Genomic DNA, 13,024 nt, shown 5'->3' with positions numbered 1-13,024 from the left:
TGTAATTAATATCTTACACAGAAACCCTAGAAGCATGCAATATATTTGTCTTATTCTCCCCAATCAAAAAGATACTCTGTCCAACACATTCCCAAACCATGCACCCAGGAATACATTGACCTGATAACCTGTGTGACCTAACGACCGGTGCATGCATGGTGCCTCAGGCCACCAGCCACTGAGGAGGAGCAGAGAGGAACATAATATCATATTCAGCAACAGCTCACATATATCCCCACATATGACCATCTAAGATCAAGTCTGTCAGATCATCAATTATCAACCAGTCGTCATGCTCTCTAAAAATGGAACTCCCAGAATGCATGAAGCCTTGTTTGTTTCTGTTGTTCATGGCCTTAGTCCGTGGAGGGCTCTGGTCAAAGGACTGTATTCTTCTCGTGTGCTCCAGCAAATAAACCATCGGTTGAATTTCACCCTTGACTCCTGATTCAAATTCCTGCTCAGCCGCCTCATAATCACCAAAAGATCTCAGCGTATATTTTAAAATCTATCAAGTCCAACCGGGAGGTGATGAATGAGTGGATCAGGGTCTCAGCCACAGAATCTGAGAGTGAGGGTCGGAGACGGGAGATGTTTTTGAGGTGGTAGAAGGCAGACTTGGTAACGGATTTGATGTGGGAGTGAAATGAAAGTGTGGAGTCGAGGGTGACGCCCAGGTTACGGACTACGAGAGACGGGGAGATGGAACAGCCGTCAACGTGGAGGAGGAGATCTCCAACCTTCCAGAGCAGTGCCTTGGGGGCCACAACCATGATCTTTTTGCTGTTGAGTTTGAGTAGTTTGGTTGACATCCAGGTTGGTAGAGTCCTTTCTCACCACAATCCATGCTGTTCCTCATACTAGTTCCAGATAGTTAGCCACAAACCAATGCAAAGTCAATGGCAGTCAATTGCAATTAGTCTTCCATACAAAATTTAATAAATTCTTTAATACGGAAGTGCAAGTGACAACTATAAGATACTACAGACTAGAATAAGTGACAACTATGAGATACTAGACTAGAAGAAGTGACAACTATAAGATACTACAGACTAGAATAAGTGACAACTATAAGATACTACAGACTAGAAGAAGTGACAACTATAATATACTACAGACTAGAATAAGTGACAACTATAAGATACTACAGACTAGAAGAAGTGACAACTATAAGATACTACAGACTAGAATAAGTGACAACTATAAGATACTAGACTAGAAGAAGTGACAACTATAAGATACTACAGACTAGAAGAAGTGACAACTATAAGATACTACAGACTAGAAGAAGTGACAACTAAGGGGAAGGGAACAACGTGTAGAGGTGGGAGGGGTCCTTTCAGATCTGAGGACGGTGGACTGCGGGGTCCCTCAGGGAAGTGTGCTGGGGCCCTTGTTCTTCCTCCTTTATATAAATGACATGCAGTCAGCCTGCTCATGTGATCTCCTGCTCTACGCGGATGATTCGGCTCTCATCGTGTCAAATAAAAGCAAAACGGATATTGAAAGCAGACTTAGCATGGAGTTAGGGAATGTCAGTCAGTGGCTGTCAGAAAACCGGCTGTCTCTCCATTTAGGTAAAACAGAATCCATTTTATTTACTACCACTAGGAAACAGAAAACACAGGAAGGTTAGGTAGCTCAATGGTCACCAGTACCAAATCAGTGGTGTATCTAGGGTGTACTTTAGAAAACACACTCTCAGGGGAAAGCATGGCGAAAAAAGTAATAGCCAAGGTCAACAACAGAATAAAATTCCTAGTTAGAAACTCAAAATACCTGGACAGGAAAGCTCTTAGAGCACTTGCAGGGGCACTGGTTCAGTGTCATTTTGACTATGCTTGCTTGTCCTGGTATGACAGTGCCCCCAGCAACTTGAGAACTAGACTTCAAACTGCCCAGAACAAGCTAGTTAGGATAGTCCTGCAGCTCCCCACTCGTACTCACCTAGACCAGCCCCACTTCAACAGCCTGGGTTGGCTGAGGGTGGAAACAAGAGTATCAATGATAAAGCTATATGCCTAGTATATAGTTTATAAAGGGGAGGTGCCAAGCTACCTTCAAGATTACTTTCAGTATGTTAGTTAGTATGTAGAAACCAGAGGTAGAGACACAAACATAGTTCCATTTAGATTTAGACTAATTTCCTACGGCCAGCAGACCTTCCTTTACTCAGCAGCAGTACTGTGGAACAGCCTGCCCAGAAGCATTAAACAGGCCCCCGGGTTAACTGGCTTCAAAAAGCATGTACGATCAGGGCTATCGGCATAGGAAAGAGAGGGTAGCATATTTATTTATTATTCTTTTATCTTCAACTGTATATGCATATTGTATCTTGGTCTTTTTTTTTTTTTCTCTCCATTTTCCTCCGATTTTCTCCCATCCCAATGTTAGTCATATGCCAATTCCCAGTCCCTTCCTGGTCGCTGCGCACTTACCCCCCACAGTCAGATCATCTGGGAGAGTGGAGGCTACCACGTGCTTCCTCCGACACACGTCCAGCCAATCACCGCTTCTTTTCACCTGGCAGCGCGGATTCTCAACGAGAGGGCGTAGCGTGTGGGAGGACCACACTATCCCCCTCGAGTCCTATCCGCGCTTAGCAGGCGCCCCGACCGAACTGTAGGAGTCGCTGTTTACAACGACCCGGACCCACCCCGCCAGCTTCTCCCACCCTCTAATACAGCCAATTGTATTAGTGCAGACGGCCAGCCAAGCTGGTGACAACCCCGGAGCTGTGAGCTGGATTCGAACAGGCGAATCCAGCTCACAGCTCCGGGGCTGGTGACGAACGCAATCTCCGCTCGGCCACCTAACCGCCTTTGCATATTGTATCTTAATGTTTTATGATGTTGTTTTTATGTTGATGTTTTTATGATGTTGTTTTATGTTGATGTATGTCCTGTTTTTTAACACTTTCGCGGCCACTGGGGCCCGTCTAATATAATGGTAGAGGGCCAGCTTTTGTAAACAAACGTGGGGGTGTTTGTAGAGCTAAATCTATACTTTATAGTATTGCTATCTGTCCATTCTCATTGTCAATTGAGTCCATAAACCGTCCCTTCAAAATGGCTTAAAGAAAAAAAAGTGCATCAATAGGTTCTCATTTTATAGCGCCGTGAATATAAGCATTATAGCGGATTTGGTCTAGTATATTTTCTGGAAGGCTAGTTATAGAGCTAATAGCTGCTAACGTTATATCCAATGGCATTTCCGTTTTACAGATGCTACAGAAATAACTCAAACTGCATATGATCCGGACGATCCCAAAGCATGTATGCATGAATGGGGGGGGGGCGGGGGACGTCGTTTATTATTATTGATTACCAATAACCGTGTTCGTCTAAGTAGCCACATACGCTGGTCGGCTGGTTGAGTATCATAGCAAGCTCTAATAATTTACGTGAAAAAGACCCCCCCGAGCATTTCCCCGTTATCGATCGCCATCTGGTAGATCGATATGTCCACTGGCTTATCGATCTACCAGAAAAAAAAGTTTACACTGCCCGACGGACCAATGAGCTTTGAAAGTGCGCGGCCCTTTCAAACAATGCAAAAGAGCCCAGCAAGAACTTTGCCAAACCACCCAATAAGCAACCAAGTTTGAAGGGTTGGGGACTAGAAATTAGAAAGTCACGTCCAGCTGTACTCATATGGTCAAGCTGGCGATTAGACATTAAGATCAACAAGCTAATTGTAGGCATATAGAATAGTCATAACAAATCAAATAGACCATTTATTATGACTGATTTGATCAGAAACATAACCATGACTGTGTTGGTGTAACTTTCTTATCTGCCATCACCTAGGGAAAGATAACTAGATAACACACAATAACTATGAATATCATAGATAACTATAACTATTTGAATGTATATACATATTTTATAATGTATATCTTTGACTGTGTATTCTTACTTCTTGACTACCTAAATGTTTATTGCGAGCAATCTGCGGTGCTGAAGTACTTCTATTCCATTCACGACAATGTAAATTAGTCTCAACACGATATAGAAAAGAATAATTAATACATTGAAAGGATTTTAAAGTTTATAATTTTGTTTAATATATACATATATAAAACCAGGTGAACAAGATATGTTGCTGAAATGTTAAGACCTCAAGGCTCTTGGATAAATACGAATAGAAATCCAATTAATTGTCATTAAAAGCATTAATAAATAAGATCACTAACAAATAGAAGATATTATGAACAAAGATTGGCATGCAAAGAAACTGCAACATTGAATGACCATTGAAAACAAGGACTTTGTGACATTTTGAACTGTACTTGATTACTCTTCACCAGACACTACTGTACTTGATTACTCTTCACCAGACACTACTGTACTTGATTATTCTTCACCAGACACTACTGTACTTGATTATTCTTCACCAGACACTACTGTACTTGATTATTCTTCACCAGACACTACTGTACTTGATTATTCTTCACCAGACACTACTGTACTTGATTATTCTTCACCAGACACTACTGTTTGTCCTTTACTGTTTGCTAGCCGCTCTCATCGTGAACCATTTTTATACAGACATTAATGAATGATGTGTCCAGTGAAGTAAAAACATAAAATTCAAAACCTCAACAAATCCCTTCCACACATCACCAGTAAGTAACAAGTTGTGTCTAATATGTACATACAATATTTACTAGAGCTACCCAGTTATTTGACAAAAAACACAGTTTTGTACACACTGTGTACAAAATTTTAATGCAGCCCAGACATTGTTATTTTCTTAACAATACAAATAGCTATTAAAGGGCAGTAAGTCTCGTCAGGGAGTGTCTCATCGTCTGGCTATAGAAACGCTACACAGTCCATCTCTCCGTCCCCACGTCCATCTCTCGCTGGCCCCTCCTCGGCTGTGACATCATCACAGTGCGACTGCTATTAACAGCGGATGCTGAACACAACAGACTGCTAGCTTTCACACTGATAACAATGTCAGGAACATTTAGACGTGTCGCTTCGAGACCAACAACAGCCAACCAGCAGTCAGGAGGGGAGGGCCTAGAGACTCCAAAAGCCAACCAGCAGTCAGGAGGTGAGGGTCTTGAGACTCCAACAGCCAACCAGCAGTCACGAGGGAGGGTCTTGAGACTCCAACCGTCCCCTCCAGTTGAGCCAATGAGCACTCAGATCTCAGTGAGTGTGATCTTGTAGGCGTCTGCGTAGCTCTCGATGTTGAGGATGAAGGTGTCTTCGTTGGAGTAGTGCTCGACGATGTTGTCGTCCATATTGACCAGTATCCTGAGAAACACCAGAAGCAGCTTTAGATACATTATATAGGGAGGCTATATATATATATATTATGTATATATTATATATAGAGATAGACACATGTAGACACATGGTGTTATATAGAGATAGACACATGGTGTTATATAGAGATAGACACATGTCCTACTGTAGACACATAGTGTTATATAGAGATAGACACATGTCCTACTGTAGACACATAGTGTTATATAGAGATAGACACATGTCCTACTGTAGACACATAGTGTTATATAGAGATAGACACATGTCCTACTGTAGACACATAGTGTTATATAGAGATAGATAGATATCACAGGTTCACCCTTCTCATTGGTTGAAAATGGCCTTCATGTTTGTACATCGCCATCTGTTGCTTTGGCATTGTACTACATGTATATTACATCAGTGTTAAACCACTGTGTGAGCGGCCCGGAGTGGATTGGATCGGAGGAGAACTCTCGCTCCGGACGTGGCGCCGACCCATTTTAAAACCCACTCCTCGCTCACGTCAAAACCGCCCGCTCCGCTCCCCGCGCCGCTCACGTGCACTGCCACAGAGGCCACATGTCTTCACCACAGAAGTCACGAATTACACATTCATCAACTCGCTGAATTACACATATTCAAAGATCTAAGCTTTATCTCTTATGGTTTTGTTTAATTGTCCTCAGAAGTGACAGAAGCGGTGACAGACACACACACACGCTTATGAAAAGTGTCAATCAACTCAGTACAGACTAGGGGTGGAATGGTACGCATTTGTACCGTTCGGTACGACCTCCACGGTTGTGTGTGTATTGTTCGGTTATTGGGATGCAGAGGCAGTAACTAAGTTAGCGGAGCTAACGTTAGTCGCGAGCTAACCGTGGAAACGCTCACAGTGAAGTGACTCCACGACACCAGTTCCATTAGTGGGAAAGGGGGGGGTATATTGACGAGGCTTGACAACAGAGGTTCAAAGATAACTTCACATTTATTGGCTGTTGGTTTATATTATATCATCAGGGCTTCTCCAGGTTCCAACGCCGTGTTACTGTTGACTATTCACTTCCTCGTGTGACGTCACTTCAAATACGGCTACTAAGCAAAAGCAGAAGCGAGTCGAGTCGATTAGGTACAGTACCATGCAGTGGAAAGCGGCATAAGAGAATACTTCATAATGTTTCATGCAATTAAAAAGTAAATATATATTTAGTACACATTAAATATGGAAACGTATGTTATGTCAGTCTTTTCATACGGAGCAGAAGCATGGACGCTGAATGAAGAGGCCAAGAGGATGATAGACTCTTTTGAAATGTGGACGCTGAGGAAGATGCTGAAGATAACATGGAAGGATAAGATCAAGAATGAGGAGGTACTGAGAAGAGCGGGTATTGCAAGGAGGACAGCTGCTGGAGAGGTTGAAAAAGAGAAAGATGGAGTTGTGCGGGCATGTTCTGAGAGGAACCAGCGGGGAGATGTTCAAGAAGGTGGTGATGGGGAAGGTGGATGGAGAGAGAGGAAGTGGAAGACCAAGAAGAGGCTGGGTAGACGACGTCTGTGATTGGAGCGGAGTGAGAGGCGGAGTCACGGAGTTGGAGAGAAGAAGTGGGGACAGAATGGGTTGGAGAGTGATGGGCAACCTTCGGAACGAAGAAGCCACCTGATGATGAAATAACAGTGACTTTTCCTTTTTGATAAGAAAGTCTAGTGCCGGTTGAACATATGCATACTTTATGTTGATGATGGCCTTTGTCTATAATGTGGCCACAAAAATAGAAAGGTTTAATTATTTAGTTTGTTTACACTAAGTTAATACTTTGACAACATTATTTAAGACAAACCGCTGTAAACCTTTTTTTTACCAAATAAATGAGAAGCATGTTTAAATCAGCAATGCCTCGCCTCTCTCTCCTAGCTCTAACCGGTCACTGTCAAAATGATGTGCCTGATGTCAAACTGCCTCATTCTTTCAGTTTTTGCATGACTACGTCCTTGAGAATAACTGAAAAGTTGGATTATTTTTAGGCTATATATCTTATGCTGATGTATGGTATTTTTGGAGTGTGAATTTTTAATAAAAAACAACGTATACCGAACCGAACTGAAAACCGTGATCCCAAAACCGTGATACGAACCGAACCGTGGATTTTGTGAACCGTTCCACCCCTAGTACAGACTTCTACATTCATTGGTCGATTAACCACGTCCTCTTTTCTGAAGCCATGCCCCATTTTGAAGCCATGCCCATAACCCATTTCCTATCTCGTGAACCGTTTGTCATAGAGACCAGCGAGAGGGGTCGTTGGACTCGGCATGGAGATCCCCAACAGCAGTGATAATGTGTCCTGCAGAAATATCTTTCCTATTGTTGTTATTGTTGTTGGGAAGGAAAAAACAAGCTCTTGTTCACTCACCCTTTTTTACTTTTCTTGTAGACCTTGGCGATCCTGTCCGTGGGAACGCCGTACTTATCTGAGATCTGAATTAAATGATATATAATTATATTATTATCTCCATCACTAAATCAACTTCACGGAGAAAATAAACACATGCAATAATAACACGTAATAAACATGTTTGCACAGACAGACACACAGGCAACAGACACACACACACACACACACACACACACACACACACACACACACACACAGCAAAGACATACCCATTACATACATTTTTTATTTTAAGTTAGTATTTATTTTAATTTCTTTTATAATAATACTTTTTTTTTAACCTGTTAACACATCCAGTGCCGTTCACTGATTTACACGTTTCTGACGCTCGACCGTGGAGTGCCAATCACGTGTTAACACGTTTCTGGATCTTTATTTCTTTTATTCGCTATTTCCATTCATAATCCATCGAGGCAGCCTGTGCAGGCTGTCCTGAATGGGTCTGAGATCGCAAACGTCCAATACCGCCGCCTAACGCCTTGCGGCCGGTATTGCACATCCTTGGAAACTCTCTAGCTTGGTCTGTCCGTCAATCTAAAAGTCCGGTCCAGGTTTTCCTTGTCGGCCAGGAGTAACGTTTATAACACATGGATTGGGGAGAATCAAGCACCGCCGATTCATGTTCTTTGGTGGATTATCTTGGCAACACGATCGACATCAATACTTGGAATGGCGATCAGATAATTGGAATATTCTTTTTGCAGTACATCCTAGTCACGGTAAGGGCTATATGGTATCAATCTTGCGTTGATCCAATTATTCCTTCCCCGCGATCGGACCGTGTGTGTATGTACTGTGTAACGTATTCCGTTGGTGACGATCGAAGCATAGAACCCCCCGCCACCCTTCCATGCATGCATGATGAAACATAATACCGATAATATTGATTTCAGATTGATTGTTGATCCAGGCGAGGAATAGCACGGGTTCTAGTGAAATGCACTAAAAGCTGTTTCCTGGGATTACACAGAATTACTCTAAAACTATACTCATATTCACCACGGTATAAAACGGGAATGTATGGATGAAATATTTTTTCTTTTTCACAAATTGAACGATAGATACTCGATGTCAAATGGGCAATAGTTTTATATCCATGGCTATGATATTTAATATAGTTTTAGCACTGCAAACACCGGCATGTATCCCCATTCATTAAAGCGCTGGCACACACGGCCATAGGCCCACAGCGACCTCTGGCGCTGAATGTGTTAAGCCATATTTTCAGACAATTCGCCTAAAAGTACATACCCAAGTAAATGGAAGATTGCTCCACTTCTACAAGGTCCATTTGCATGTTCTTGGTATCTAAGGACATCTATGGACCTCATGGAATGTATTCCCAGTGTCAGAAATATGATGTGTTACTATGCTTGAGTAAATCAAGTCAAGTCAAGAGTTTTATTTGTCACGGCATACAAGTATACAATGAAATGCGGGTGGTCTTGCCCGCAACGATGTGCAATACAGTGGTACAACATATAATAGAATCCAATAAAAACAACATTGTGCAATAACAGGTAACATAGTGTGACATCTCGGTATCTGTACATAGTTATTTACAGAGCATATAGGACATGCTAGGTAGCTTTGGTAGTGCAATACACTGTTACTGTTGCTATACTAATTTAAAGGGGCTATGTATTATAAATGTAATTTTTCAGTCTCTAGCATTGTATTATAGTAATAGGAGTTCGTATCAATGTGTTTTAGGGTCTAAATACCATATTGGCGGATTGCTCCGATTCAGCCCAGCCCCTTTCGTCCTCTAGTAAATCGGGTCATTTTGATTTGAAGGCCTGAGTCACGTCATTCGGGCTGTGGGTAGCGCACAGTGATGCGATTGGCTCTGTGGTTGGAGCTAATGCCCGCCCCCATTCTACCTAGACTGACTGTACACAGCGAAACCATTTCCTCATACTCGAGAGGGAGAGAAAGGAAGAGAGAGGGAGAGAGAGCACTTGGGGGGGGGGGACCTGCAGCGCGCCACACACGCAAACGGGAGATTGAAAGAAAGAAAAAAATAAACATTTCCTCATACTCGAGAGGGAGAGAAAGGGAGAGAGATAGAGAGCACTTGGGGGGGGGGGGACCTGCAGCGCGCCACACATGCAAACGGGAGATTGAAAGAAAGAAAAAAAAAAAAACAAGCTGCCGGCGGACTGTCTTTTTTTTCTCTCTCTCTCTCTCTCTCTCCCACCCCCTCCCTCTCTCGCTCTCTCTCTCTCTCTCTCTTCCCCCCCCTCCCTCCCTCCCTCTACCAGTGCAGACTGTGTGGCACTGTCACTCAAAGTGCTTATGGGCGGAGCCAGGCCATAACAGCCTGATTTCTTGAGGCTGAAAAATGATGGTTTTGAGTACTTGATTAGAAATATAAAACAATGCATTTTTTTGAAAAAAACTTACAAATGTCTTCAATAGACCAACAGGAATTGTGTAAAGTTGCCCAAATAGTGCTAGGAATAACAATGCATAGCCCCTTTAAAGTGGCCTTTCCTTTTGGCAATAAGTGTGGGTGAGTGCGGCATGAGTGTGTGCCCGCTCATGTTAAAGTGTTAAAGTGGCTGCTAGTGTTAAAGTGGCTGCTAGTGCACAGCGTGCGTGTCGTGTGTGCTCATGTGTGCTTGTGTGTGGATAGTTCAGTGTTCTGTGGCACTCAATGTTCATTGTTCAAGGCTCTGATGGCCTGGGGGAAGAAGCTGAGCCTAAGCCTCTCTGTCCTAGTAGCTGGGGTTCGCAGGTGTCTGGAACAGGCTGTTATTGGGGTGGTGGGGGTCTTTCATTATTCTGCAGGCTCTGGATTTGCACCTCTTGTTGTATAGAACCTGCAGGGGAGGTAGTGCAATACCTGTGGTATGCTCGGCTGAGCGCACCACTCTCTGTAGGGCCTTCTTGTCCTGTGCCGTGCTGTTTCCATACCAGGCAGTGATGTTTCCGGTCAAGATGCTCTCTACAGCTCCTGAGTAGAAGGACTGGAGTATCTTCCCCGATACTCTGAACTTCCTTAACTGTCTCAGGTGGTAGAGGCGCTGCTTCGCCTTCTTTACTACTGTGTCTATGTGTGTTGACCATGTCAGAAATTGTCAGATCCTCTGAGATGTGGACCCCCAGGTACTTAAAGCTGCTCACCCTGTCCACGGTAGCCCCGTTAATCCTCAGTGGTGTGTGTGTCTCCTGCTGTCCTCTCCTATAATCCACGATCAGCTCCTTGGTTTTACCAATGTTCAGGAGCAGGCTGTTGTCCTGGCACCAGCGTTCCAGTACCTCAACCTCCTCCCGGTAGGCCTTCTCGTCGTTGTCCGAGATCAGCCCCACCACCACCGTGTCGTCTGCGAACTTCACTATGGAGTTGGAGCTGAACTTGGCCACACAATCGTGTGTGTAGAGTGAGTACAGCAGGGGGCTCAGAACACAGCCCTGGGGGGACCCGATGCTCAGGGTGATGGTGTTGGAGGTCTGACCCCCCACCCTGACCGCCTGGGGTCTTTCGCTCAGAAAGTCCAGTACCCAGGCGCTCAGGGCGGAGCTCAGACCCAGCTCGATCAGCTTGTCCACCAGTCTGGTGGGGACTATGGTGTTGAACGCTGAGCTGTAGTCAATGAACAACAGTCTCACATAGCCCCCCTTCTGACGGTCAAGGTGAGAGAGGGTGCTGTGCAGTACCTGGGAGACCGCGTCGTCAGTGGACCTGTTTGTCCTGTATGCAAATTGCATAGGGTCCATATCACTGGGGAGGGAGGCACAAATGTGGGCCTTGACCAGCCTCTCGAAACATTTCATGACCACAGAGGTGAGTGCCACCGGTCTGTAGTCATTTGGACATGTTGGGGAGGGTTTCTTCGGTACAGGGATGATGGTAGACATCTTGAAGCAGGCAGGGACCACTGACTCCGCCAGGGATTGATTAAATATGGCGGTGAACACCGGGGCTAGCTGGTTGGCACAGGACTTAAGTATGCATCCTGTTATACCATCTGGGCCAGCAGCCTTCCTGGTGTTCACCTGCATAAATGCTCTTCTCACACTGTGTTCCGACAACGAGAGAGCCCCCCCGCGGTTGCCCCCCCCTCCACAACAGCCGGCGCGCCAGTGACGTCACTAGCCGGAGAGCTAGCAGCGCCACTGTCTACACCAAACCGAGCGTAGAAAGAGTTGAGCTTGTCCGCGAGGGAGGCGTCGTCGCTCCCCATTGAGGGGGCGCTGACTTTGTAGTCAGTTATTGTCTTCAGTCCCCGCCATAAGCGGTGCCATTTGTGTCTCCAGTTTGTCAGCATATGTCCTCTTAGCAAGTTTAACAGCCTTGCGTAGAGTATAGACTGAAGCCTTATACTCCTCCATGTTTCCTGACTCTCTGCCCAGGTTATAAGTGGTGGTGCGAGAGTTCAGAGCTGCTCTAATAGTACTGTCCACCCACGGTTTCTGGTTTGGGAAAACCTGCACCTTTTTCATGGGGACAATACCATCAGCTATTGTTGTTATATAGCTCACCACTGTGTCTGCGAGCTCGCTGACGTCACTGGCGCTGCCTTGGAACATATCCCAATCCGTGTCTGCTAACACGTCCTGGAGCGTGGCCTCTGATTCGTCAGTCCACTTCTTTGTCTCACGTGACACGACGGCGTCACGTGATCTTTGTTTGTAGGCGGGGAATAGCAAGATGGAGTCGTGATCGCTCGAGCTTGAAGACCCCGTTAATGGCGGAGCTGCTACCGCCTTGTAGCCGGCTCTGAACGGGGAATAACAGTGGTTGAGTGTGTTCCTCCCTCTGGTGGAGCAGGCGATGTGCTGAAAAAAGGATGGCATCACTTTCTTCAGGTTCACCTGGTTGAAATCGCCAGCCACTATCATCGCCGCGTCCGGGTGTTTGATCTGGTGACTGTTTAGGTGATCATGTAGTTCCCCCAGCGCTTTGCCAGTATTCGCCTGTGGGGGTATATATACGGCGGTCATGATGACCGCGGTAAACTCCCAGGGGAGGTGGAACGGGCGGCACAGGATTGAAAGATGTTCCATGTCTGGGGAGCATGAGCTCGAGAGAACATGCACTTCTTTGGGGTTAACCCAGACATTGTTCGTGAAGAGGCAGACCCCACCTCTACAATTGTAATGAACCAAAGGAGAATATAAATTATTATTCTTTTATTCTTTTTTTCCACCTTTGACGGTGAATAACACCATGCTAACATTGAGCAGACGTGAAAAAAGCGGAGCTCATTCAGCACCTTCTCGAGATCAAGTGTACTAAAAATCTAAGGAAATTAATAAAGGGCAGATGATTTACAGGTTTTTTTGTTGATACAGTAC

General features: G+C 44.7%; 1 protein-coding gene across 3 annotated transcripts in view; it reads right to left on the bottom strand.

Annotated features, from left to right (window-relative positions):
- Positions 1-4,061: 4,061 nt before the first annotated feature.
- grhl2b (grainyhead-like transcription factor 2b) overlaps positions 4,062-13,024 on the bottom strand; it is a 96,434-nt gene continuing 87,471 nt past the window's right edge. For all 3 annotated transcript variants that reach the window (XM_084313319.1, XM_084313321.1, XM_084313320.1), the window contains exons 15-16: positions 7,679-7,743; positions 4,062-5,270 (exon numbers count right to left, since the gene is read on the bottom strand). In XM_084313319.1, the coding sequence (XP_084169445.1) occupies positions 5,156-5,270; positions 7,679-7,743 (180 nt within the window). In that variant the 3' untranslated portion in view covers positions 4,062-5,155. The remainder of the gene's footprint in view (positions 5,271-7,678; positions 7,744-13,024) is intronic.

Source organism: Notolepis coatsorum (assembly GCF_963971535.1).
Source record: "Notolepis coatsorum genome assembly, chromosome: 1".
Lineage (NCBI taxonomy): Eukaryota > Metazoa > Chordata > Actinopteri > Aulopiformes > Paralepididae > Notolepis > Notolepis coatsorum.
The sequence above is the reverse complement of the archived record's forward strand: the minus strand, read 5'-3'. Positions and strand labels throughout refer to the sequence as shown.